Genomic DNA, 25,366 nt, shown 5'->3' with positions numbered 1-25,366 from the left:
GCTGGGGGACCACCGTGGGCACTGAGGCAGCACGAGCACTGGGAACATAGCCAGACAGTCCTGCTGCCTGCCAGCAAAGCATCCAGCAGGCACATCTCCCCTCTGCAGGACCCTCCAGGACCCACCCAGTGCTGCTTGCCAGGGAGGACCGAGCTGGCCAAAGGGCACCCTGGGAAGCTGTTCCCACCAGGCTTCACCCTTCATATTATACCAATGCAATGGCCCAGCCAGTGCACAGGAGTGTCTGTCCCCTACACTTTCTCCATCCCACCATGGTCTGTCATGCCACAGATCTCCTCCACCTCCCAAGCCATGCACCCAGTGGAGAGAAGCGTTGCCGGAAGCCAATGGGCACAAACAGCTTGGGGTCTTCCAGAGTCAGGGGTCCTGGGGTAGATCTGTGCCATCATGTCAGATTCCTCTATGTGCCAGGCATGGCAGCCAGCACCTCCCCTACTGCCCCTGGGACTCAGGTGCCCTTAGAGCCCCTGCAAAGACGTGTGTCCCCTGTCCCACCCACACTTCCCTGGGCAGTCTCTGCAGCAGGACACATGCTGGAGGGATGCTGTGGTGCACAAGCATCCTTATTTTGAGTCCTAACTCCAGCTTCTCTCACTCCCACAGGAGTCAGCCCTAGCAGGAGGGATCCCCCTCTGCTCTGTGCTGACATGATGTGGGGCATCTTTTCCCAGTAGCTAACCCGCTGTTTAGAGATGCCCGCTCGACATCCCATGCACAGGCAGGTTTAGCCAGCTGGCCCCAGCCTCCAGAGTGGATGCTTTCCTGACCCAGCGTCCAGCCTCAGCCCTGGGCTGCAGAGGGTGCAGAGCTAGAGATACCACCCATGTTGGCTCCCTGGTCCCCTCCACAGCAGTTTCTGGGGGTGCTGATGCTGCACCCCGTATTCCCCAGGGTGACACAAAAAACCTCCCAAACACCAAAGCTGTTGTGGCTGTGGTGGCTGCAGAGCCACTTGCCTGCCCAGGGAGCCACATGTGCTGGGGCCAGTGGGCTGTTTGGGGCAGAAAACGCTCGCTGGGCGGCCCAGTGGTAGATGCCTGCCCCAGTACCACTGGGAGGCCAGATGTGTGGTGAGCACTAGGAACACCAGCCAGCTGCAAGCATGCACCTCAGCGGGAACAGGCAGGGCAGTGGGGGGCTGCTGCCAGCAGGACATGAAGCTATAGGCTGCTGCTTGTTTCCATCTGTCCATCCTGGCAGCACTGCAGCATTCCTGCGAGATGGGGCAGGTTGCTCGTCTTCATCCTGCAGAGCAGGGACCAGCAAGACACTGAGAGGGGAGGGTGGGGGCTGAGAAGGGACATCACCCTCAAACCACAAAGTGCCTTTGTGGGGAACATTGGGACCCTGCCCTGTGTGCAATGGCCACTACACTGCGCCAGGGACCACATCCCTGTGCGAGGGGTGATGGCATCAGTCCCTGTGCTGCAAGGGATGGGGGTGTAGAAGGATCCCCACAGTGCAGGACACGCAGTGCAGGTCTGGCAGCAGCGAAGGAGCAGGACCCCTGCCTGGAACGGCTCCATGCTCCCACTGGATTGCAGGCTCCAGAGGGGTGCCAATCTGGGACCTCTCCCCAAAACCGAACTGTCCCCCGCGTCAGTACTTCTGACCACAGTGACACCTCTGTCACTGAGCAGCATGGTCCAGTGATTTTCCCATCTCATCCATTGGATTTGCATCCAGCTTTCCAGCGCCCAAGGAAGCCAGGCAGGCAGGAGGCACATCAAAATCCTGCCAAACTCAGTGGGGGCAAGCTGGAACTTACAAATGAAGGCTTAAAGGGCCAAAAAGGTAATTAACACCCATCAACACCACTCCTTAGAGCACTCCGATGGTTTGGGTCACTGGTAGGTGCAACGTGGATGCAACCTGTGGTGCAGGGGGTGGTGAGGCCCTGTGCAGTATCCGCCAGGACGTTACATCAGATACCACCGATACAGCGTATTTCCATTTAAAGACCAGTAGAAGCAGTGGATCCCACGGAAACAGCCGCTGGTGATGAGAAGCCCACTCCAACACAGGGGAGCTGGCACTGCAGCTGTCTGAATGCTGGGGACCTGGCCATGCAGGGGGTTGTCAGCGTCCAGGCCAGTCCCCCCCTGCCCCACCAGAAGCACAGGCAGCGGCAGGCGACGCCCTCGACCAGACCCTTTATTACAGAAGGGCTTTTACACAGCACAGACACACGCAGCCCTCCTCATGCACTGCCCCAGCCCCGCTGCACCCTGTCCCCCACAGCCCCACACGCCCAGTAGCGCAAGTGTGCCAGCAAGGGCGGCAGGCGTTGCATAAAGAGGGGTCGGGGAGGGGGGGTGACAGCTGACAGCGGTGCTGTTGAGCCCGCTCTGCACCAGAGCAGGGCCCTGCAGCACGTGCAGCCCCTGGGTGAGTGGTGGGAGGCAAAGGGGAGCAGAGCCAGCCCGCCCCGAGCCCCCACTGCCATGCCAGGGGCCACCCAGGGTCCTGCCCTGCCACCCCCCTGAGGGCAGCGGGCCACCGGTCACTCCTGTACATATTGCAGCAAGGTCTCAGCCAAACATTCGTCCCCAATAAATTAAAAAGGTCCGTGTCCTGGGGGTGGTTAAAAAGGTGCTGGCCAGGTTAGGGGGTCACTCCTCAGGGGGCTCAGTCAGGAAGGGGGAGGTGACAGCGTGGGCTTGGGTGATGGCAGCCAGCTCCTTGAGGAACTCACTGAAGATGACGGCGCAGTAGACAGCATTCTTGACGCGCAGCGCTTCACTCTGTCTCTCGGCCGAGCCACGGAAGAGGGATGCCCCAGCCAAGGCCTGCAGCACCTGCCCATCCCGCACGTGCTGGAAGGCGAGCTGTGCTGCCTGGCGTGCCCGTGTCGGGCTGTTGGTGTGCCGCAGGATCAGCTCCCCGATGGATGGCTTCCGGCTCTTCACTGTGGGGATGGGGTCAGTCCTGCACCCACGGCCCAGGGCCCCAGCACCCTGGAGAGGGGCCCCCAGCCCTCTGCAGAGCCCCCAGCCCTCTGTACCATGCAACACACAGACCCCAGCGCCCATGCAATGCAGGGGACAGCCCCCAGCCCACTGCACAGCCCAACATGCAGCCCCTGGCCCTCCCTGCAACGCAACATGCAACCCCCAGACCTCCGTGCAGCCCCCAGCACGACACAACATTCAGCTCCCAAGCCTCCATGTAGCCCACAGCCCTCTGTACAATGCAACACACAGCCCCCAGCCCCTGTGAAATGCAACATACAGCCCCCAGCCCCACACACAGCCCACATCCCTGTGTACAAAGCAATGCGCAGCCCCCAGCCCTCCCTGCAACACGACATGCAGCCCCCAGCCCTCTATGCAATGCAGTGTACCAGGGTTTGGGGGCTGCAAAATTCAACATGCAGCTGCCCAGCCCGTGCCGTGCCTCGCCGTGGCAATCACTGCCTGCCCTCACCCAGGGTCTCAGCACGGCGCAGGGAGGGCACTGCGCTCGGCGTGTCTGACCAGTCCAGCTTCCCCCGGGCGATCAAGTACTTCTTGGCTTTGAAGAGCAGAGCCGGAAAGTCTTCCTGGCTAGCAGCAAAGCTTTCGATCTTGTTCTTCACCGAGCCAAGAACCTGTGGGGCAAGGGAACATCATGATGGCCTACCCTGGGCGCGTGGAGGTCCAGAGGGAGCTCTGCCTGCCTGGCCCCGGACATACCTGCAGCAGGGACTTAACGCTAGGCTGGAAGACCATGTTGGTGTTGAGGAGGAAGGAGCGCAGCAGGGGCTGGGGGTAGCAGGCCAGCTGGGCCACCAGCCCTGTCAGCAGAAAGTTGACGTAGAGCGAGTTGTGCAACATGTTCTCCAGCTTCCCAAACAGCACCGAGACGAAGGGGCCTGTGGGCAAGGGAAAGGGACATGTCAGACAGGGCCACAGGCAGCGGGGACCCCCCACCAGCACCGGCCCCACCTGTGAAGGGCTGGCTGGGGGGCGGCCCCACCGCCCGCGGTGGGCTAGCCACCAGCTGGGCCAGGGGGTCCTGCAGCCGCAGCAGTGCCCGCCCCGTGGTATCCCCCTCGGGCAGGGCGGCGAAGCTGGCAAAGGCCTCCTCCTCCTCACGGGACAGGGGCACCTCGGGGGGGTCCTGAGCAGCGGGCAGGGTCCCGCCACCACTGCCATTCTTCATCTCAGCCTCAATCTCCTGTAGCTCCTCGGTGAAGGCCTCGATGGTGACACCAGCTCCATTGGGCTCAGCGGGCACCCGGGCCAGCAGCTCCTCGATCAGCGAGTCCACCGAGGGCAGCGGCTCCCAGCCCGGGGGCTGCGGCCGGGGAGTCGGAGGGACCGTGGCCCCGTTCTGTGCTGGGACTGGCCGGTGCTCCCGCTCAGGGGGGGCCCCCACGTCATCACCCTCCCCCTGGGGGCTCCGGCGCACCTTCTTCACCACCACGTCCCCCTCGGGCCGGATCGGCTCTGCTGGCCCATGTGCTCCGTTCACGAGGGTCCCCGAGTCCCGGGCCTCAGGGCCAGGCCCCCCCATGCTGGGCTCACCACTGCTGCCAAGGGCACCCCCCTGCCCTTCCCTCGCCCCCTCCTCCGGCAAGCCCCGCTTTTTAGTCCGTGGGGTGGGGGGTCCCAGGGGGCGTGGGGCACCGAGGCAGTCAGGGCCAAGTGGGGGGCCACTGTCGAGCTGGGGGGCAGAGCCACCAGCACTGGGCTCCTCGCCATCATAGGGGGCCGACCAGACACGGCAGGCCCAAGCACAGCGGTCAATGCTGCGGCGCGCATCCCGCAGGTACTCCAGGTAGTTCCTGTCCAGCTCAGACACCTCCTCCCACCTGCCAGCCCGGTGGCAGGGGCTGCCGGACGGGGTGCTGGGGGAGCGGGGTGCCGGGCCGGCAGCCTCAGGGGCTGTGCTCTGCTGCCGCATGAAGAAGGAGAGCCGGGAGGGAGTGGAGGGCTTCGGCACCGTCACCACCGAGGAGGTGTCCACGTTGGGGCTGCCATGGCCTGCAGGCAATGGTGCAGAGGAGGCTCAGCACAGAGCCGGGATGGGGATGGGGCAGCAGCCACAGTACAGGTCCAAGGGGACCCCGGTACCGTACCCTTGGACCAGGCAGCATGCTCTTCCTCCCGGTCAGGCAGCAGCAGGCTCTCGGGACGGCAGCACCGTGGGATGAGGGAGAGGAACTTGGCAGCTGTCTTCCCATAGATGTCCAAGTCCCTGACTGCCCGCTTCTGGCTCAGCATGACATGGCTGCAGGGCAGCAGGTACCTGGGGGAGCACGGGTTTGCACGCAGGGGCCGCAGGCAGGGGGAACACAGGCAGGGGAGCGGGACACAGCCAGGGATGGGCGACCGCGCTGGACCCCAGTGCCTCCAGCTGTGGGTCAGAAGTTGCAGCTGCCCCAAACCCACAGGCACAGCAGGGAGCGATGCCCAAGGCCATGTCCCAGACGTGGCAGCCCCCAGGTGCTGGGCAGCAGCAGGTCAGCCCCTGGCATCAGCGACACAGGGAAGTTACCTGAGCACCAGCTGGAGCATGACGTCCTCGCAGTTGAGGCTGAGCAGCGTCCTGAAGAGGCTCAAGGACACCATGCAGAGCTGGGGACAAGTTGGAGGTGAGGGAGCTGCAGTGGGGCAGGACAACAGCGCCCTGGGTGGGCAGCAGTTCAGGGAGCTGTGGGGGTCCGTGGGGGAAGCCCAGCACCTCTCACCCGGGAGTTGCTGTTGATGCGGCCCACAAGGGTGTCGAGGATGGTGCTGTTATCGTGGCGGTGCAGCAGAACAAAGCGCAGGAAGGTTTTCAGCAGGGCCGTCTCGCTGACGCTGCGCAGGAACAGGTCCAGGTAGGCTGTGCTGGCAATCATCTCCTCGATGGAGGTCTGCAGGTAGCAGAAGCTCAGCACAGGGCTGGGCCACACGTGCACCCCTGGGCCCCCCTCCCCGACACGTACAGGCAGGAAACCCCCTGCCCAGGCTGGCAGGCAGCCCGCTGTGGGGAGGTCCCTCACCTTGTGCAGCGCCGGCCCCATGACAGGGACGAGGAACCCGTTGTGGACATAGTCCACCAGCTGCTTCTGCACGAGGGGGTGGGCGACCTGTGGAGCACGGGATGTCAGGGCCATGGCCAGTCCTATTCAGGGCTGGCAGCCTCCCAGCCTTACCTGGATGACAGCGTTGCAGAACTCCAGCGAGTTCATGAAGAGAACAAGGGAGGAGACGCCAATCCAGTCCTCACGGCGCAGGAAGTGCCAGTCATCCCCGCGCACCTCAATCTTGCGGGGCAGGGAGGAGTACAGGGCACTCAGGCCCGTGGCCAGGACCTGGGAACACAGGCAGTCAGCTCCCCCCAAGCCACCAGCCCCACTGCCAGGAAGCTGTGGCACCAGGCAGCGTGCACAAGGACAGCCACCACAGTGCCCCACTCACGCTGAGCCCACCAGGAAGGTCCCACCCCCACAGCCCAGCATGTCTGCACGTATGGATCCACTTCCAGCCCTCAGCACAGCCAGCACACAGCCAGGACTGGAGCCACAGTTTGCCAGAGCCAGAAGGAGAGAAGCAGCAGGGCAGGCAGCAGGAGGAAAGTGGGTGCAGGTGACTGCAACACTGCCCTGGCATATGCCACGGAGCCCTGCCTGCTCTGCTCCTGCCAGATGCTGGAGGCTCTGGGTCTCCAGCCATCAGACCCAACCACTCTCCCCCAAACACCAATCCCACAGGGAAGCCTGCCCTCCTCCATCCCGGTTCTAAGCAGGGGAGCTTTGCTGGGTCCTACATCTCCCGCTGTCCCCAGGGAATCCTTGTCTCCAGCCCGCTGCCAAGCCCTCCACCTCCAAGCCTTCCCTGCTCAGCAGTCCCGGCTCCCCAGCCAGGGCAGGACTTCCCTCCAGGGGTGGCTGTGGTTCCTGCCCCAACAGCCAAATCCAACCCTGCATCAGCAGCGGAGCAATTCAACCTCCCAGCACCACTTTGGGGTAGGGGGGCATCACATCAGGTCCCCAGGGCAGAAGTAGGAGTTGTCACGATGGACTGTGCTGTACCGGGCAGAAGTAGGAGTTGTCGGTGATGGACTTGGCCACAGCATGGTTGCTGGCAGACATCGCCATGATGAGCAGCAGCGCATCCCTGGCCTGCTGCCCTAGGACACCCTCATGGTGGATGAAGGGGATGAGAAGGGAGAATATGATGAGGTTGGCGGGGCCCTGGTCCGTGTGGCTGTGGAAGAAGAGCTCCAGGATGGAGGGCTCCTTGGCCACGGAGACGCAGAGCTGATTGAGCAGCAGGACGAGGCTGTTCTCCAGCAGGGCAGAGCTGGGCTCAGCACAGAGGCTGAGTAGCCGCAGCAATGGTGTGAGCACCGGCTTATGCCGCAGCAGGGGCTGCCGGGCCTGGCTGATGAGCATCTCATAGAGCTTCAGTTGCTCCACCTTGCGCTCCTCGGTGAAGTCACCTTGCAGGTGCCAGCACAGAAGCCGCTCCAGCAGATTCTCTGAGGCCACAAACTCCAGGATGGGCCCCCGCGCCGCCTCTCCCCGTGGCCGGTCCTCTGCCAGCAGGTTCAGCATTTGGTAGGTGTTGTTGCGCACGGCGCTGAGGTCATCAGGGGCCGGCTTGCAGCCGCGCCGCTCCAGGATGCGCAGGACCTGGGTGAGGCGAGGGGAAGCACAGTGCCAGCAGTGAGTGCTGGGTGGAGGGTCAGGGGGTCCCCATTACCAGCCCGGCGCCCCAGCCCCCCATCCCGGCTCACCTGGGACCAGTGGTTCTTGAAAACCATGAGGCAGGTCTCTGGGTCAGCGGTGACAGGGCTCTGCAGGCTGGCGCTGCGGGGGGCACGCTGCCCGGCTGCCCGCGGGTTCAGCTTGCTCAGCCAGCTCATCCTCTCCATCAGCAGTGTGGGGGACGGTCACAGGCAGCGGCAGGGCACCTCGTGGGCTGGACCAAATTGAACTGCTGCCTCGAGGTGCCGTCGGGGCATGAGGGAGCAGGCGGGCCACCAGGTCCCTCTCTCCATGCTGCTGCCACCCCGGGCTGGGCTGCGGGGAGAGTGGTGGCTCAGAGCAGACACAGTCACGGCAGGCACCTGGCACTGCTGGGGTACTCAACGCCATGACCAAGGAGGAGGGGGCAGGCAGATGGGCCGGGCCTGGCAGCACAACCCATCAAGCAGTTGAGATGCACGGGATCGCCCTGGCTCCTTCTTAACACCCCTGTCCCAGCCCAGGCCCCCCCAAGCTGCCTCTTCCCTCCGCACCAATACGGCTGGCGAATGCAACAGCCCTGTCCAGCCTGCCCCGCAGCTCCCCACCCTGCCTTGTCCGAAGGCAGCTGCCCATTTCCCTGCATCACCTTCCACCACCAAACCTCACCTTGCAAGGGGAACCCAGCACCCAGAGGCTGCTTCTGCCCCAGGGCAGGGCCATGGCAGGCAGCAGTGCTGCCCACACCCCTGTGTTTGTCTTGGCTTGTCCAGCACAGCCACAGTGCTGCCAGCACGGCAGCAGGGGGCAAGGATCCTGGCCAAGGGCACTCGGGAGAAGCATCGTCCTGGGGTACCTGGGCAGCTGGAGGTGCAGCCACGCTGTCCCGAGGCCAAAGCTGCCACGCCAACCACAGGATGGGCAGGTAGAGCACAGCGTGGGGGGAGCAGTGTGGGGGCAACTCCTCACAGTGATGGGCAGCAACCACCCTGCCAGGCACCACCAGCTCAGCCGCAGCCACTGGCGCGGCAAGGCAGGTCACCACAGGAGCAACAAGCCAGTGGGGAGGCACCAGGGAAGCCCTTGAGAACCAAGCAGCATCAGGACGGCACGCAGCCAAGTGATGCCGGCCCCAGGCCCCAGAGCCGAGGTTGGTACAGCCACACAGCTGTGGCTGTCACCATCAAGCGGGACAGGCAGCACGGTGGCAAGCCAGGCAGCCAGGCCAGAGGAGGCACGGAAGCACACAGAAGCAAAGTTGGTGCCAATACCGTCCCGCAACCCTGTGCCAGGCACAGCTCCCTGGGCAAGCAGCCATGGGACAGGTCAGGCAGAGCAGCCACATCACCTACCTTGGTGAGCAAGGCCACAGGGCCACAGCTCCCCAGCACTGCACAGGAGCCAGCAGCAACACCGCACCTGGTGGCTTTGCCCCACGAGGCACTGCCAGCCCTGTGTCAGCCCCAAAAGGATGCACGCTGTGGAAGGGGGGTGCTGCTCCGCAGCTGACCCCAGGCCTGGCAGAGGAAGGAGTGCTGGAGCACCAGGAGGAGGGCTGGGGAAAAGGAAAGGCAAGCGTGCCAGGGCGGCACAGGCCGGGAGAGCTCTGGCTGCCAGCCCTGCCTCCACGCCCAGCCCTGTACTTTGAACCCAGGAGCCGGCACAGCCCAGGGGTGTGGGAAGCACCCAGCAGCCAGCCGGGACAGCCACCCACCCCCACATCCTGCACCCAGCAGGACCAATGGCCCAGGAGCCACCAGCTTGGGGGGCAATGAACCCCCTGACAACTGCAGCCAGAGCCTGGCCTGACAGCAGCCACCAGCTGCACCACTGCCATGCAAGCAGGCAAGGAGCGGAATGAGGTGCCCCCAGAGCCGCTGCCATGGGAAGCAGAATGCCCACAGGCCCCTTCCATGGCACTGGGCACAGGTCCTGCTCAGCACCTTCCCCTCGACCACAGTGTCTCAGCCCAACCACCAGCCTTGCCACCACAGCAACGGTGACAGGGAGCAGTGGATACCCCTGCTGCCCGCAACTGGTGGTCCCCATCCCTCAGAGATGGGATCCCCTGTTCCCACCCACAGCCACCAACAGTCCTGTGGTGGGGACATGGCTTCGTGCACGAGCACCAACACAGGCACCTATCCTGACCCCTCAGCCCAGCCCAGGGTCTGCTCTCCCAGCACCCCAGCTCCACCCCACACCAGTCTCAGCACATGCTCCCTGCCCTGCAAGGGAGCTGGGGAAGGCAGTGAGGCTGGGGCAGCTGGCTGCCATCACAACCAGAGCCCATGGTGGGACATGCAAGCAGGCTGGGGCTGACCCAAGGCAGCACGCAGGACGGGGCTCCCACCGGCCCCCACCACTGTCACCTCAGGGACGGAGGCACTGGCAGCATCGGCCCTCAGGAAGGTGGGGAAAGCCCAGCCTGGCGGCTGCAGCAGCACCAACAGCGCACCCACAGACGGTGCGGCACGATGCTGCTGCCAGGGAACCAGCAGGGATGGATATTTATAGGGCCCTGCGCCCTGGCACCCCGCCGCTGCTTGGGCCCACCGCACAGTGGCCCGGAGCACCGCAATGCCCAGGGAGGCAGCTGCCTGCACCCACCACTGCTGCTGGGGCCCCTGGGGAGCGTGGGGCGGGAGCTGGCCCCAGAGAAGCCACCGTAGCACCACAGCGCCTGTCCCAGAGACCCTGCGCCCATGCAGGGCCCCACCAACCCCCTCAGTGGAGCATGGAAAGAGTGACAGCACAGAGAGCTGGCGTCGGCAGCCCCTGCGCCAGCTGCCCCCCCACACCGGCAGCTGCCCAGACCTGCCAGAAATAACCTCCCAGGGTGGCCGGGCAGCACACACTGCAGGGACAGCCAGATTAGGGCCAGGCGCCACGCGTGCCGAGCACAGCAGGCATGCCAGAGCGTGCCAGGGTAGGGAGGGCAGGCACTGGGTGCTCTCTGAGGATGGTAGCCCGGTGCAGATGTGGCCAGGAGCAGCCAGCACACACAGCCCCTGTACCAGGACACGGCTCCGGGCCTCCACCTCCTGCCACTGGGCCAGGAGCAGCACCATGGCCTGGCAAGTCACCGCCAGCAGCACACGCACACCAGGGCTCGGCAAGGAGCACCTTGCAGGAAGGCGGTGGCCCAGGAAGCACGGAGGGCTGAGCCTGAAGCTGCCCCCTGAGGACACAGCCCCATGACAGAGGGGACAGAGCAGCAGCATGGGCAGGAGGAAATGAAAACGGCCATTAAAGAGAACCCAAACCACAAGAGGCAGAAAGAGGGAAGCTGATGGTGGCAGGGCTGGAGCAAGAACAGCCAAAAGCCAACACAGGCAGGGCAGGGCCCAGCACCTTCTCAAAGCACATTAACGAGCAGGTCAACGGCCCTGGGGAGCTGAGCACAGCAGCGCCAGCAGCGGGAGGCAGGCACACACCCCCCCTGTGGTTCAGGCACAGGCCAGGCATATTTATACCACGGCAGGACCAGCGTCCTGTTCCAGCACGGGTGAGGTCTGATGCAGTTGCTAAAGTTAGACCTCGCAGAATGCCAGCGTGCTGGGGTGAGCTCTGAAGCAGACCGGTCAGGGGTAGGGGCACCGGCACCACAGCTCACACCCACACCGGGCTGCGGCCAGACTGCCTGGCACGGTGTCACCACATGAGCCCCTCACGGGAGCTGGTGAAGTGGGGTGGGCGACAAGCCAAAGCAAAGTGTTCACTGAAGCAGGGACATGATGGCAAAGAGCAGCAAAACCCAAGGTGCAGCGCACACCATGGGACATCCCCAGCCATGCAGTAGGCACAAAGGCGTGCAGCCCCATGGCCAAGCTGGCATGGGACCCATCCGCCACGTGGCCAGACTCGTGCCAGCGGGATGCTGGCTGCCGCCACGCAACAGCCCCAAGAGCTGGGACTCACCAGCTCCATCCCAGCACCGGCTCCCTCCTCACCCCAGCCACACCTCCTAACCCCAGCAGCTCCCACCACACACGGAGGGGACCCAGCTGCCAGTCAAGAGCCAAAAGGGACAGTATGGTGCTGTCAAGCCTGCCCATACACCGGGAGCATGTGTTTCACCCATCATCACCAGCATCCTGGGTCGGTCTGCAGCAAGGCATCCCAGCTGCCAGGGAGCACCCTCTTGCCAGGAGGCGGCCAGCCTTGCCTGCAGGCAGCAGCTATCCAGTGGCTGATGACACAGGGAGGCAGCCAGGGTGCCACCGCAGCCAGGGCTGGGATGCTGGGGGCACGGCTGCCCGCCCTGACCCTGATCCACACACCAGAGACGGAGTGCCCTGCCCTTGCCAAGGGCTGCACACTGGGGAGCTGCCCAGCATAGAGCCCGGTGCCAGTGCCCAGCAGCCCCAGCCCCCACAGGGACAGGGACCAAGCCCCGCACAGGTGGAGAGGGATGAGGGGCTGCAGGGGCAGGTGGGCAGCCCCAGGCAGAGGGGTGGCAGCACCTCCCAAGGGGAGGCATTCAGGTCCATCTCTGTACTCGGTGGGTACCAGACCCCCCCCACCTCTGCACCCCAGCAGGCGAGAGCACAGCGCAGGGCTGGCCCTGCTGACCACAGGGCAGCTGCGGGGTTGCCATGGCACCTGGTGAGGCCAAAGGCCACCCTGCAGCAAGCTGCCTGTGCCCACCGCCAGCCTGGAGGCACCAGCCTGGAGGCGCCAGGCCGGAGCTCAGCCCCATCTCGCTGCCAGCCGGGCCCTTGTGCCGAGGCAGGGGCTGTCAATGGCAGCCACCAGGAGCCGGGGGGCTGAGGTCACGGGCAGGGTGCTGGGTCCCTCCAGCTGCAGTAGGGCCCCCGACACAGAGACACTCACCGTATCGCCATGTCCCCACTGCCGGGCGGGCATCACACCCTGGCTGCCCGGGGCTGCTGCCAACCGTCCTCCCACCAGGTCCGGGGTCCCCCCGCGCCGTCCGAGGTGCTGCCCACCCAGGGCACCCCCCACCCGGGGAATCACACACACACACACATACGCCAGCCCAGGGCAGGGCTGCCTACCTGTGGGGTCAAGGTCGCGGTGGGTCCGGTCCCATCAGCGCCGCACCTGGGCAGGGGGAGAAGAGGCGTCCGACGCGGCGCCTGGACCCCCGCCCCAGCGCCGGCCAGGGCCCCCCCGGGCCGTTGACCCCTCCACACCCGCGGCGGCCCGGTCCGGCCCGGCCCAGGTCTCGGCCCAGGTCGCGGCCCGGCCCGGCCGCCCCCGCCCCAGCTCACGGCACCCGCGCACCTCCAGGCTCCGCGGCCCGGCCCGCACACGCCGCACCCCGGGGCCGGGCGGCACGGCACGGCCAAGGGCAGGCGGCCACCCGGGCCGCCCCCGTGGCAACCGGCAGAAGGGTTCTCCGCCCGGCCGGGTACAGCCCCGCCGGGCCCCGGGACGGGCAACATTTCCGCCGGCCCCACCGCCCCCGCGCTCACCAGCCGCCCCCGCTGCGGGCCCCAAGCGCCCGCCGCCATCTTCCCGCCGCCGCCCGACGCACCAGCCGCGCAGGCCCCGCCCCGCCCCGCCCCGCCCGCCGCGGGAGGTGGCACCGGCCCGGCGGGGCTCGGGCACCGCCGCCGCTCACTGGCTGCGCCGCGCAGGGGCGGGGCCCAGGGGCGGGGCCAGGAGTACCGGGCGGCCGGCGGCAGGGGTCGGCGGCGCGGGGTTCGGGTACCGCCGCGCCGGACACCCCCGCACCGGGGCCTCCTGCACCACCCCACAGCGCGTCCCCGCTCCGGTCCGCCACAGCCTTTGGCAGAACCGGGCAACGGCCCCGGCACACCGGCGTGGCTGAGGCGGCGGCTGCCTGCAGCCCCGGCGGGCTCGGCGAGCGCCGGGGGAGCCCCGCGGGAGCCCCGCGTTGCCAGGATGCGCCCAGCGCTGGAGGAGCCACGCGGCTGCGTCCCGCCGAGGGACCGTGCTCGGTGCCGCAGCAGCGCTGCGCACCCACTGGGCGCAGGACCCTCCCCGGCACCCGCGCCCGCCGTGCAGGATGCACGGCCTCGGCTCCCTGCTGTCCCGCCGCTGGGTTTGGCCCCGGCGGCGCAGCAGCACCGAGCTCGCCGCCACGACCGACCCTGGCACCGACACCGGACGCGCCTCGGGGTGAGCAGGGCGCGGCTGCCCGCCATGGGGCCCGGGGCGGGAGCGCGCAGCAGGGACCCCCCTCGGTCCCGTGGGAGCTGCGGGCGCGGAGCACCCTGTGCCAGGGCGAGGGGCCGGCGGAGCCGGGGAGCCACCGGCAGCAGCGGCTGGGTGCCGGCCGAGGGGCGCCCGGGCGGGAGCCTGCAGCCAGCTGGGGATGGGGAGGCTCTGAGGTCCCTTTGCCTCCCCCGCACAGTGCTACCCGCTCCCGGACCTGGATCCTAGACCCCTCTGGAGACTGGTACTACTGGTGGATCAGCATCATGGCGCTGCCCGTCCTCTACAACTGGATCTTCCTCATCTGCAGGTACCCAAGCAGGCACTGCTACCGAAGGCCCCTGGTGCCCACAGCGAGGGTGGGGGCCGGCATGAGGGCACGGGGCTTGCTGGCACCTGTTGGCACCATCTCAGCCCTGGTGACACCGCTCATACTGCCAGGTCCTGCTTCCCTGACCTGCAGGAGCAGCATGCAGTGCTGTGGCTGAGCCTGGACTACCTCTGCGACGCACTCTATCTGCTGGACATTGCTGTGCACTTCCACACCGGTTGGTGCCCGTGCCCCAGCATGCCCCTGCCATGCCCTGGTCCCACACCTGTGCCATGCCTGCCCCAATTGCACACCCAAATGCACGCTCACCTGTGTGCACAGACATGTTTATGCCCACACATGCACACCAGCACATACGTGCACTCCCAACTACATGTGGCAAGCAGCCATGCATCATGCACTTGCATGGGCATGCCTACATGTACATGCACACACACATACATGTGTGCGTCCATGCACACGTGCTCCCAGCAGGCAGGCATGGCTGTCACCCATCAGCCAGCCCAGCACAGGGTGGGCACTCTGGGGTTCCACCACCCACCACTGAGCCCCTCAGCCCTACAGACAGCACAGAGGAGCCCCAGCCCACAGCAGCATTCCACAGGACCCCCTGGGTCCTTTCCAGGAGAACCAGGCCCAGGGACCCCCCTGTGCTGGGCACCCACCTGGTCCTCCATCAGTAGCCTCCTCCTGCACAGGGAAACCCTGGGCACCCTGAGCTTGTCAGACCTCACTTCTTAGCCCCCCCCGCTAGGACACCCCCCCAGTGCCAACGTGCCCCCCACCCAGGAACCCTGGCAGTGACTGGGGTCCTTGACCCACTGCTCCCAGGCTTCCTGGAGGATGGTATCCTGGTGCAGGACCATGGCCGGATCCAGTGGCGCTACCTGCGCTCCCTGTCCTTCCCCCGGGATGTGGCTGCAGTGCTGCCCACCGACCTGCTCTACCTGCGCCTGGGGCTGGGCGTGCCGGTAGTGCGTGCCAACCGCTGCCTGCAGGCACCGCGGCTCTTCGAGGCCTTTGATCGCCAGGAGACACGCACAGCCCACCCCAATGCCTTTCGTGTTGCCAAGCTGATGCTCTATGTCTTCATCACCATACACTGGCATGGCTGCCTCTACTTTGCCCTCTCAGCCTGGCTGGGCCTGGGCACCGATGGCTGGGTCTGCCCCAATGCCAGCCGCCCTGGCTTTGCCCGCCCACTGCGGCAGTATCTCCACAGCTTCTACTTCTCCACCCTCATCCTCGCCACTGTGGGTGACACGCCAGAGCCCCAGCGCGAGGAGGAGTTCCTCTTCGTCACCACTGGCTTCCTCCTGGCTGTGCTGGGCTTTGCCACCATCACAGGCAGCATCAGCTCCGTCATCTCCAACATGAACGCGGCCGATGCTGCCTTCTACCCCGACCCTGAGCCGGTGCGGCACTACCTGCAGGCACAGGGTGCAAGCAGGCGGCTGGCACGGCGGGTGGCCCGCTGGCACCAACACCTGCGGGCACAGCAGAAGCTGCCGGCAGAACGGGCGGTGCTCCAGTACCTGCCGTGGGGGCTGCGGGCCGAGGTAGCAGCCAGCGTCCACCTCCCAGCGCTGCGCCGTGTCGGACTCTTCCAGAGCTGGGAGCGCAGCGTGCTGCAGCAGCTGGTGCTGCGGCTGCAGCCCCAGGTCTTCGGACCCGGCGAGTTCGTCTGCCGCAGGGGTGATGTGGGGCGTGAGATGTACTTCATCCGCGAGGGGCGGCTGGCTGTGGTGGCAGAGGATGGCATCACACAGCTTGCTGTCTTGGGTGAGGGGCTCTACTTCGGGGAGATCAGCCTCATCAACATCAAAGGTAAGCCCACCCCGCTGCACCCTGCCACAGCTCCCCTGCCCCTCCACTCCCAGCCTCACCGCAGCCCCCGCCTCCCCAGGGAACATCTCAGGGAACCGGCGCACAGCCAACATCATGAGCATTGGCTACTCGGACCTCTTCTGCCTCTCCAAGGAGGACCTGGCAGAGGTGCTGGTCGAGTTCCCCAGCGCCCGGGCCATGATGGAGGCCAAGGGCCGCGAGCTCCTGCTGCGCATGGGCAAGCTGGATGTGCATGCTGAGGCGGTGGCGGCAGCAGCAGAGGAGGAGGCTGAGCGCCAGGTGCAGGCCCTGGAGGTGGCCCTGGAGGGGCTGCAGACCCAGGCAGCCCGGCTGCTGGCCCAGCTGGAGTCCAGTGCCTTCAAGCTGGCACTGCGCATTGAGCACCTCGAGTGCCAGCTCCAGCGGTCTGCCGGGGAAGCAGGTCCTGCACAAAAACCAGGTCCTGCCACACCGCAGCAGCCTACTGGGGCACAGCGTCCTGCTGGGGGACTGCCCTCCCCCAGGTCACAGGGTCCCCCCAGAGCTCAGGGTCCCCCCAGGGTACAGGGTCCCAGCAGGGTGCAGGGTCCCAGTGGGGTCCAGGGTCCCCCCAGGGTGCAGGGTCCTAGTGGGGTGCAGGGTCTCCTCAGAGCTAAGAGTCCCCCCAGACTGCAGGGTCACAGTGGGGCACAGGGGCCCCCCAGGGCACAGGGTCCCCCCAGACTGCAGGGTCACAGTGTGGTGCAGGGTCACAGTAGGGTGCAGGGCCCCTCCAGAGTGCGGGGTCCCCCCAGTGTGCAGGGTCCCAGTGGGGTGCAGGGTCCCAGGGGTGTGCAGGGTCCCAGCAGGGGCCGGGGTCCCACGCGGGGGACAGGCCCCCGGCGCTGAGGGTTGCCTGAGGTTGGGACAGCAGCGACTACAGCTGCTGGATGACCGTGACAACCGTTGCTAGGTAACACTGACAGCTGTTGCTAAGTAACAATGAGTTGTTCATGATCCAGAACGGCGCTGCGACGGCGGTGGGACAGCTACCGGGATCGGGATTGGGATGGGGACAAGGACCACGACCGGGACTGGGAGGTGGACAGGGATGGGACAGAGACCGCGACCGGAACTGGGATGGGGCAGGGACCGGGATCGGGATTGGGATGGGTATAGGGATGGTGCAGGGACCGGGACCGGGGTGGGGACAGGGATGTGGCAGGGACAGGGACAGGGGTCGGGGCAGGAGCCGGCCAGGGAGAAGGGCCCGAGCAGGGCGAGGGTGGGCAGAGGCGAGACCCGGGCCCGGGGGGGGGCGAGCCGGGGCCGGGGCCAGCCGGGGTCCCCCAGCCCTGCCGTACCGCCCCAGGAGCACCCGCAGGGAGCAGCCGCGGCCGACGGCACCGCCGCCTGGTGACAGCCAGCACAGTGACAGCCACCACGGTGACGGCTGCCTGGTACTCCGCGAGCGTTCCGTGCGGGAGCCCCCGGCGAGCACCATGCGAGTCCCCCGAACCCCCCGGGGCCCTGGCAGCCCCGTTCCCTGCCTCCCCCCGCTCCCTGCCACCGCCCCCCGACCCGCCCCGCGCCGGGCACCGCCCCCGCTCACTCCCCCAGCGGCTCTGAGAAGAGCGAAGCGGAGCGGAGCGGAGCCTGCTCCCGGTGCCGCTGCGATGGGCGCGGGGCGGCTCTGACGGCGTCTCCGCCGGCGCCATGGACCCCCGGCGCCTCAATGAGTCGCTGCAGGAGCTGCTCTGCCGCCCCGGGAACGGCTCCGGCTCCGCCACCGGGACCGGCACCGGCTCCGCCGGGAACGGCTCTGCCTGCGACCTCCTCCGCAGGGGCCTCCGCGGGCCCCCGGCGCCCAAAGGTGAGACCGGGAGGGGACGGGAGGGAACCCTCGCTGTCCCTCCGTGCGCCCCCGTGCACCCAACCTGCCCCGGTTCGGACTATCGTGCCTCCCGGTGCACCTCGCCGTGCCTCCCGGTGCACCTCGCCGTGCCTCCCGGTGCAGCCGCCCACCCAATGCACCCCGGTGCTCTCGTCCACCCGCCCAGTCCCACCCCGGCGCACCCCATCCGGCTGCCCGACGCACCCCGGTTTATCCTGCCATGCGCCCCGGCGCTCCCCGTTTGCATCCCCGGTGCAGCCTGCAGCACCCGTCGTGTCCCCCGTGCGACACCGTCCCGCTGCAGCGGGCCCGACATGCCTAGCCAACCGCTGTCCCCAGTCTCGGTCACCGGTCCCCATAGGGATGTGCCCCGCGCTGGGGGCTTGGCGGCACGGGCACTGCCCAGCGGTCCCGGTGTCGGCTCCCGGGGCTGCTCGGGGAGGGGATACAGGGAAGGCAGAAGGGGACCCTGGCAGGGACTCCACGGAGTGCAGCCACTGTCTGCTCCACTGCCGGGGTTCGGGACCCCCACCTCACGCCACCGCGCCAGCCGGGGCTCCGCGGGCAGTGAGATGCGGCACCAGCACCAGCTGCCGTTCGGTTCCTGGGGATAAACAGCCCTGGTCACGTCCCAGCGCGGCCGAAGGGAGTGGGGACTTGGGCAGCGGGCTCAGCCCTGGGGACAGATAGCACCGTGGCTCCAGCCGCGGCACCCACCAGGCTCGGAGTGTCCCAGCACTGGAGCCCAGCCCAGCCAGCGGCACCCCCCTGGAGCCAAGTGAGTGGGGCAGGTGGAGCATCCTGGTCCCATGTCTGCTGCGGCAGCAGCCACACGGAGGGAACCCAGGTGCCTGGCTGCCAGCTCCCCACCAAGTCTACTGGACACAGCTGGAGCCAGCTGGAGCCCAGGTGCCTGGACCATGCTTGGCCACGCTGCCCACCCATGTTGGGGTGCCACCGGGGTGCCCACGTGGCAACCCATGACCCTGATGCCCACAGACCTGGACCTAACGGTGCGCATCCTGCTGTACACGCTGATCTTTGTGCTGAGTGTCTGCGGGAATGCCTTGGTCGTGGCTGTGCTGCTCCTGAACCGCCGCCTGCGCACCGTCACCAACTCCTTCCTGCTCTCCCTGGCACTCAGCGACCTGATGCTGGCAGTCTGCTGCATGCCCTTCACACTTGTTCCCAACCTCATGGGCACCTTCATCTTCGGAGAGGCCATTTGCAAGCTCATGGCCTACCTCATGGGTAAGAGGGGGTGGGCAGGCAGGGGCCGGGGGAGGGCTGAGCCACGCCATACCATGGGTGCTGACCCTCGCTACCCACAGGCGTCTCCGTCTCGGTCTCCACCTTCAGTCTGGTGGCCATTGCCATCGAACGGTACAGTGCCATCTGCAACCCACTGCAGTCCCGTGTCTGGCAGACACGCTCACATGCCTGCCGGGTCATTGCCAGCACCTGGCTCTTCTCAGCACTGCTCATGCTGCCCTACGCCGTCTACAGCACCACGCATGCCATGCCCACCCGTGGCACCCGCCTGCCCATCAGCCAGTGCACCCACAACTGGCCCAGTGAGCATGTTCGACAGGCTTGGTGAGTCGGCACTAGGACTCCCACCCACCCCCAGGACCCTCGCATGACGAGGGACATGGTCTGCTTGCCAGCCCTGCTGCTGCAACTGGGCTGGCAGGGAGCCACTGAGCAATGGGTACCATGTCTTTCAGGTACGTCCTGCTGCTCCTTATCCTCTTCTTCATCCCAGGTGTGGTGATGATCGTGGCTTATGGGCTTATTTCCCGTGAGCTCTACCGAGGCATCCGCTTTGAGCTGGACATCAAAGGGGAGGCTGCAGGTGAGGGGCTGGGCTGGTGTGGGGTAGGGCTGAGGGCAGCACTTGGCCCTGCCTTTGCCTCCTGCAGCATGGCCCCCATGTGGGCAGAGCTCCCTGCCCTGGGACAAGGGGGAAGTCTGAGCCCCCACCCCAGCTCCCTGCAGCTGGGAGGTTCCCTGGGGACCCCTTCCCTGCGCAGGGGCCTGACACCCTGCTGCATGCCAGCAGAGGATGTGCTCAGGGTAATGTGGGTCCCCATGGTGCCACGGCTGTGACCACATCCCTTTGCCCCACAGCTCAGCGCAATGGCAGTGGGGAGCCAGTGCCCACCTGCGACGAGGGGGACGGCTGCTACCTGCAGCTCTCCCGGCCGGGTGGTGCGCTGGAGCTGCGGGCACTGGGTGCAGCAGGTGCGCAGCAAGACCGAGCGCGCATCAACAGCTCAGAGGCAAAGCTGGTGGCCAAGAGGCGTGTGATCCGCATGCTAGTGGTCATCGTGGCCATGTTCTTCCTCTGCTGGCTGCCCATCTTCACTGCCAACACGTGGCGTGCCTTCGCCCCACGGGCGGCCCAGCGAGCACTCTCGGGGACACCCATCTCATTCATTCACCTCCTCTCCTACACCTCCGCCTGCGCCAACCCCCTCATCTACTGCTTCATGAACCGCCGCTTCCGCAAAGCCTTCCTAGCCACCTGTGCTGGCTGTCGCCATGCCTGCCCACACCGACCACTTGAGGAGGAGGTTGCCAATGCCAACGCCTCACTCTCCAAATTCAGTTACACCACTGTCAGCAGCCTTGGACCCCCCTGAGCTGCCCCCCCCGGCCCCCCCTGCTCCCCCCCAGGCTCTGTCTGCATCCCCCTGTGCCCCCACCTACCCTGGCATCCTCCCCATGGGCCCCCCTCCATGCCTGGCACAGCTCAGTGCACCACCAGCCTCTATGCTCCCGCCGAGTACCGCCTCACTCGACTGCCACTGGGCCACACCAGTCTGTCCCACAAGCCCCTGGACCCCCAGTGCCCCCAGCTCCACACACCGCTGTGCCCGGGTTGGGCTGGGGGCAAGAAGCCAGGGCAGGGGTTCCCGGGCCGGGCAGCTGGGGGCAGGGGGGAGAGTGAGATGCCCCCAGCCAAGCCCAGCGACTCCCTATGCTTCTCCCTGGCTCCGGACGCAATAAACTTGCCCTGTGCCCGCCTGCACCCACCTGCGCCACTGCTTCCCACTGCTCTCAGCCTGACCCAGCACTGGGAGTCCACAGGCCAGAGATGGGTGGGATGGGGGCTCCACAGCACTCGGGAGGGCCAGGGGCCAGGCCCCTCCACTGTGGGAATCCTGGGGCAGTGGCTGGTGCAACCAACAGCACTGGTGCACCCCATGTCAAAGGGCTGGGGATGGCCTGGTCTGAGGCAGCGTCACCAGGCTCTGTACCAGCACCGGCATGGCACAGCATGGCGCTGGCATGACACTGCATGGTACCACACTGGCCCCAGCGTGGCTGGGTGGTTCCTGGGCAGTGGGCCCTGCCAGACCTCCCAACCCACCCTGGGGGATTACTACCCCACCGTGCCCACTGTGACCAGGACTAGACTGGCACACACCTGCACACTCACACGTGCACGCACAGACCTGCCCATGCATGAACACATGCGCACACACAGCTGCACACAACCCCAGCCCACACACAGGTGTGCACATGCTCACACACACACAGACGCCTGTACTTACAGGCATGTCCTCACCTGCAGTGGCTGCAGGGACCCACTCATCGGTGTGGGGACCCCAAAGCGACAGGGAAAGGACCCCCAAGAGATACCATCTCCCACTATGCCCAAGTGACTCCATCTCCCACCGTGCCCGAGAGACTCCATCTCCCACCGGACTCCATCTCCCACCGTGCCCCTGTGGCCTACTCCCAGTGTCCGTCCGTCACCCACGTGTTCCCGCCCCTTCCTCGGAGCCCCGCCCCGCCGCCCGCCCCGGCCCCGCCCTCCCGCGGCGCAGCGTTGGTTCGGCCATGGCGGCGCGGGGTGAGGGCTCGGGCCCGGCTCCGCCGCTCCCGCTGCCGCTCGCCCTGGCCCTGGCCCTGTCGCTGTCGCTATCGCTGTCGTTGTCGCTGCCGGCGGGGTCGGCCCCGGGCGCGGGGGGGGCGCTCCTCGAAGCGGCGCCGCGCTGGGGCTGGCGAAACGTGTCGTGCCCCGTGTGTCACCTGCTCTTTGGGGTGCTGGACCTGGCGCTGCAGGTGCGGGGAGTGGACGGGACAGGGGGGACGGGGACAGGGACCGGATGGGACAGGGAGGGGATGGGGGGGAACGGGGGAGACAAGGGCGGGGGAGGGTGGGGACAGGACAAGATGGGAGGACGGAGACGGGGAGAACAGGGACAGAGATGGGGTCAGGGGCGGGACGAGGGAGGACGGGGACAGGATGGCACAGGGTGGGGACCGGTAGGAACAGGAACGGGGTCAGGAACAGGGTGACGACAGAGGTGTACTGGGACAGGGACGAGAGGGGATGGGAACAGGCAGAGCAGGGCCAGTGGGTCCGGGACAGGAACGGAGTGAAGGGAGGACAGGGAAGGGGTGGCGGGGGGGGGGAGAACAGGCTAGCAATGGGGACAGGGAAGGGGTCAGGACAGGGCGGGAGACAGGAGCTCGGACAGGGATGGGACAGGACCTCGTGACAGGGCTGGGGACAGGCCAGCGGCTCTGCTCTGAGCGACAGGGACAGGCCGAGGCCCCCCTTCCTTCCTCCAAAGGGGAACTGGACTGGGGCTGGGGTGACGGCAATGGAGGGGACCGAGCCAAGCTGAGTGGGTTGGGGTGGCTGGCAGGCGGTGGGGCCGTCCTGGGGACCCCGCGGCAGCCCAAATGGTCCCTGCCCCACAGCTGGAGCCCAACGTGGCACGTGTGGGGCACTTGGCGGCCCGGCTGTGCCAGGACCTGCGGCTGGCGCGCCCCGAGATCTGCCAGCAGGCCGTGCAGCTCTTCCAGCAGGACATGGTGTCAGCCTGGGCACGCTCGGTGCTGCGGCCTGGCGAGGCCTGCGGGCTGCTGCTGGGCCAGCACTGCGGCCACTGGGACATCTTCGGTGCCTGGAACGTCACCCTACCTGCCACCCCCAAGCCGCCAGTGCAACCACCGGTGCCCCCCCCACCCGGCGCTCCCACCGCCCGCCTCCTCTTCCTCACCGACCTGCACTGGGACCGCCACTATGTGCCAGGCAGCGAGGCTGCCTGCCCTGACCCACTCTGCTGCCGCGGAGCTGCCCACCCTGGCCCTGGCGGTGCCGGCTTCTGGGGCGAGTACGGCAAGTGCGACCTGCCACTGCACACCATCGAGGCCCTGCTGGCCCAGCTGCCCAGCGCGGCCACCTTCGCTGCTGCGTACTGGACGGGTGACATCCCGGCACACGACGTCTGGCAACAGAGCCGGCAGGACCAGCTGCTGGCCCTGCGCACTGTCAGCAGGCTGCTGCAGAAGTATCTGGGTGACCTGCCCGTCTACCCAGCCGTGGGCAACCATGAGGCTACCCCCGTCAACGCCTTCCCCCCACCATATGTGCAGGGCAACCAGTCCTCTGCCTGGCTGTACGACGCCATGGCCCAGGCCTGGCAGGACTGGCTGCCCCCCTCAGCGTTGCGGACCCTCCGGTGAGGGCAGCTGCCAGCAGGGGCCGGGCGGGCAAGGGAGTCTCCAGGCTAGCAGGGGCTTGGGGTGGGGGGCCTGGGCTAGCAGGATCAGAGGTCTGAGGGATGAGCACAGGGCAGTCTCCGTACTGGTTGGGTGAGGGGCCCTGGGCTAGCAGGGGCTTAAGGCTGGGAGGGAAAGGGGGGCCTTTGGCCTTGCAGGACTCAGGCCTGGGGGACTTTGGGCTAGCAGGGATTGGGGGGGCTCCAGGCTGAGGGGCTTCGTGCTAGCAGAGGCTCATGGCTGGGGGTGCACAGAGTGGTTTTCAGACTGGAGGAGGCAAGGGGGATCCCAGGCTGGCAGGGGCTGGCAGGGTGCAGGTGTGTCGGGTTAGCAGGGGTCAGGGCAGGTGTCTCCATCCTGGGAGGAGCAGCAGCGTGGGCTCATGGCTGGCAGGGGTGCAGGGTGCTTTGGGTGGGCAGGGGCAAGGGGGGCTCCAGGTGGGGGGTGTGGCATGCTGTGGGCAGACGGGAGGGGGTGCAGGGGCAGGCAGGCAGCCAGCTGGGCCTAGGGCATGTCGCGGGGCTGTGGTGAGGGGTTGCAGTGAGGGGTGGGGGCCAGCAGTGCTCACTCCCTGCCCCAAATCCCTGCAGTGCTGCCGGTTTCTACACAGCACAGGTCTGGCCTGGGCTGCGCCTTGTCTCCCTCAACATGAACTTCTGCTCCCAGGCCAACTTCTGGCTCCTCATCAACTCCACTGACCCTGCGGGGCAGCTGCAGTGGCTGGTGGGGGTCCTGGCTGCTGCCGAACAGGCCGGGGAGAAGGTGAGGGTGGTGGCAGGGGGACTGGCCCTGCATGCAGGGGGGTCCCAGGCACACCCCAGCCCTGTCCTCCCCTGCCTCCTAGGTGCACATCATCGGGCACATCCCTCCGGCCCACTGCCTGCGCAGCTGGAGCTGGAACTACTACCGCATTGTCAGCAGGTCAGCCCTGCGGCCCAGCACCCCCCCTGCATTGCCCAGCCTGCGGTGGCACAGGCGCAGGAGGGGATGGGGCGATGGTGCCGCGCCAGAGTGTCCAGAGTCAGAATCCCAAAGCTGCCTGTGCCAGGCAGGGCCATACCAGAGCCAATGGGCATGGCCTGGACATGGGGTGTCAGTTGAGCCTGGCGCGATGCGGGGGCTGTGGGTCATGGGATCAGCTGCACCACGCCAGCTGCCGAGTGGTGCAGCGGGGATGGGATGGGGGTGTGGGCATTGGCAGCACTCACGCCCTGGCCCCGCGCAGGTTTGAGGGCACCATTGCAGCTCAGTTCTTTGGGCACACACACGTGGATGAGTTTGAGATGTTCTACGATGAGGAGACACTGACACGCCCCGTCTCTGTCGCCTTCGTGGCCCCCAGTGTCACCACCTACATCAACCTCAACCCAGGTACGCCTGGACCCCCAGCCCCCTACAGCCCACCACTCTGGTGGTGGTGCCAGTGCTCACCCCTGACCCTGCCTGCCCTGCCCACAGGCTACCGTGTGTACGAGGTGGACGGCGCCTACCCCGGGAGCTCCCACGCCGTGCTGGATCATGAGACCTTCATCCTCAACCTCACGGAGGCGAACGTGCCGGGGGCAGAGCCACGCTGGCAGCGCCTGTACCGTGCCCGTGAGGCCTATGGGCTGCCCAGCGCCTTCCCCGCTGACTGGGACCAGCTCATCCGCCGCTTCCAGGATGATGAGCGCCTTTTCCAGCTCTTCTGGTTCCTCTTTCACAAGGGCCACCCGCCCCGCGAGCCCTGCCTGGCCGCCTGCAAGGCAGCGCTGCTCTGCGCCCTGCGCACCGGCCGCTCAGCCGACCCCAGCCTCTGCCAGGCCCTGCGCCCAGCACTGCCCTTCCCACGCATCCAGGCGCTCTGGCGGCAGCGGCGGCTCTGCTGAGGGCAGACCGGGCACCGGGACACTCGGCAGGGGCTGAGGCAGGGCCCTGCCTGTCCCCAGGCTCCTGCTGGCTGCCACCCCCACCGCGGCACAATAAAGGCGTGATGGACCCAGCG

At 66.9% G+C, this 25,366-nt stretch overlaps 4 protein-coding genes across 9 annotated transcripts; 3 read left to right on the top strand and 1 right to left on the bottom strand.

Annotated features, from left to right (window-relative positions):
* Window positions 1-1,901: 1,901 nt before the first annotated feature.
* FHIP1B (FHF complex subunit HOOK interacting protein 1B) lies at window positions 1,902-13,225 on the bottom strand. 3 transcript variants are annotated; one of them, XM_080374873.1, is made up of 14 exons: window positions 13,123-13,225; window positions 12,703-12,748; window positions 9,034-9,236; window positions 7,732-8,017; window positions 7,025-7,627; window positions 6,146-6,304; window positions 5,993-6,079; window positions 5,696-5,863; window positions 5,503-5,582; window positions 5,084-5,253; window positions 3,948-4,988; window positions 3,696-3,874; window positions 3,448-3,610; window positions 1,902-2,929 (listed from the first exon to the last, which is right to left on the bottom strand). In XM_080374873.1, exons 4-14 carry the CDS (start codon window positions 7,867-7,869, stop codon window positions 2,634-2,636), a joined length of 3,084 nt encoding a protein of 1,027 aa, XP_080230999.1. In that variant the 5' UTR covers window positions 7,870-8,017; window positions 9,034-9,236; window positions 12,703-12,748; window positions 13,123-13,225; the 3' UTR covers window positions 1,902-2,633. The 3 variants fall into 3 exon arrangements, 2 of the variants coding, with proteins under 2 accessions (XP_080230999.1, XP_080230998.1); XM_080374872.1 differs by lacking the exon at window positions 9,034-9,236; XR_013925931.1 differs by lacking the exon at window positions 9,034-9,236 and having other exon boundaries at window positions 2,790-2,929; window positions 3,365-3,610.
* A 190-nt stretch (window positions 13,226-13,415) lies between these two features.
* Window positions 13,416-16,877, top strand: CNGA4 (cyclic nucleotide gated channel subunit alpha 4). 3 transcript variants are annotated; one of them, XM_080374875.1, is made up of 5 exons: window positions 13,416-13,792; window positions 14,028-14,138; window positions 14,292-14,376; window positions 14,991-15,986; window positions 16,066-16,877. In XM_080374875.1, the coding sequence occupies exons 1-5, from the start codon at window positions 13,556-13,558 to the stop codon at window positions 16,872-16,874; spliced, it is 2,238 nt and encodes a 745-aa protein (XP_080231001.1). In that variant the 5' UTR covers window positions 13,416-13,555; the 3' UTR covers window positions 16,875-16,877. The 3 variants fall into 3 exon arrangements, with proteins under 3 accessions (XP_080231001.1, XP_080231000.1, XP_080231002.1); XM_080374876.1 differs by having other exon boundaries at window positions 13,561-13,792; window positions 14,270-14,376; XM_080374874.1 differs by having other exon boundaries at window positions 14,028-14,376.
* An 804-nt stretch (window positions 16,878-17,681) lies between these two features.
* On the top strand, window positions 17,682-21,106 carry CCKBR (cholecystokinin B receptor; the record flags this gene model as incomplete). Of its 2 annotated transcripts, XM_080374888.1 has the most annotated exons (5): window positions 17,682-17,838; window positions 18,859-19,110; window positions 19,191-19,455; window positions 19,587-19,714; window positions 19,990-21,106. In XM_080374888.1, 5 exons carry the CDS (start codon window positions 17,682-17,684, stop codon window positions 20,502-20,504), a joined length of 1,317 nt encoding a protein of 438 aa, XP_080231014.1. In that variant the 3' UTR covers window positions 20,505-21,106. The 2 variants fall into 2 exon arrangements, with proteins under 2 accessions (XP_080231014.1, XP_080231013.1); XM_080374887.1 differs by lacking the exon at window positions 17,682-17,838 and having other exon boundaries at window positions 18,480-19,110.
* Window positions 21,107-21,264: 158 nt separating this feature from the next.
* Window positions 21,265-25,360, top strand: SMPD1 (sphingomyelin phosphodiesterase 1). Its single transcript, XM_080374885.1, has 6 exons — window positions 21,265-21,933; window positions 22,579-23,342; window positions 23,973-24,144; window positions 24,227-24,303; window positions 24,608-24,753; window positions 24,841-25,360. Exons 1-6 carry the CDS (start codon window positions 21,331-21,333, stop codon window positions 25,248-25,250), a joined length of 2,172 nt encoding a protein of 723 aa, XP_080231011.1. The 5' UTR covers window positions 21,265-21,330; the 3' UTR covers window positions 25,251-25,360.
* Window positions 25,361-25,366: the final 6 nt, after the last annotated feature.

This window comes from Falco punctatus (genome assembly GCF_963210335.1).
Source record: "Falco punctatus genome assembly, chromosome: 2".
Taxonomy (NCBI): Eukaryota; Metazoa; Chordata; class Aves; order Falconiformes; family Falconidae; genus Falco; species Falco punctatus.
This window is presented reverse-complemented; position numbering and strand designations above follow the sequence as displayed.

Coding starts and splice junctions, on each gene's coding strand:
- FHIP1B (XM_080374873.1), bottom strand. CDS start 7,869: ATGGAGAGGATGAGCTGGCTGAGCAAGCTGAACCCGCGGGCAGCCGGG. Junction 3,611..3,695: donor GCGTTAAGTCCCTGCTGCAG/GTATGTCCGGGG, acceptor CTTGCCCCACAG/GTTCTTGGCTCGGTGAAGAA. Junction 2,930..3,447: donor GCGCCGTGCTGAGACCCTGG/GTGAGGGCAGGC, acceptor CCATCCCCACAG/TGAAGAGCCGGAAGCCATCC.
- CNGA4 (XM_080374874.1), top strand. CDS start 13,556: ATGCGCCCAGCGCTGGAGGAGCCACGCGGCTGCGTCCCGCCGAGGGAC. Junction 13,793..14,027: donor GACACCGGACGCGCCTCGGG/GTGAGCAGGGCG, acceptor TCCCCCGCACAG/TGCTACCCGCTCCCGGACCT. Junction 15,987..16,065: donor CAGCCTCATCAACATCAAAG/GTAAGCCCACCC, acceptor CCGCCTCCCCAG/GGAACATCTCAGGGAACCGG.
- SMPD1 (XM_080374885.1), top strand. CDS start 21,331: ATGAACACATGCGCACACACAGCTGCACACAACCCCAGCCCACACACA. Junction 21,934..22,578: donor TGCTGGACCTGGCGCTGCAG/GTGCGGGGAGTG, acceptor CCTGCCCCACAG/CTGGAGCCCAACGTGGCACG. Junction 23,343..23,972: donor TCAGCGTTGCGGACCCTCCG/GTGAGGGCAGCT, acceptor AAATCCCTGCAG/TGCTGCCGGTTTCTACACAG.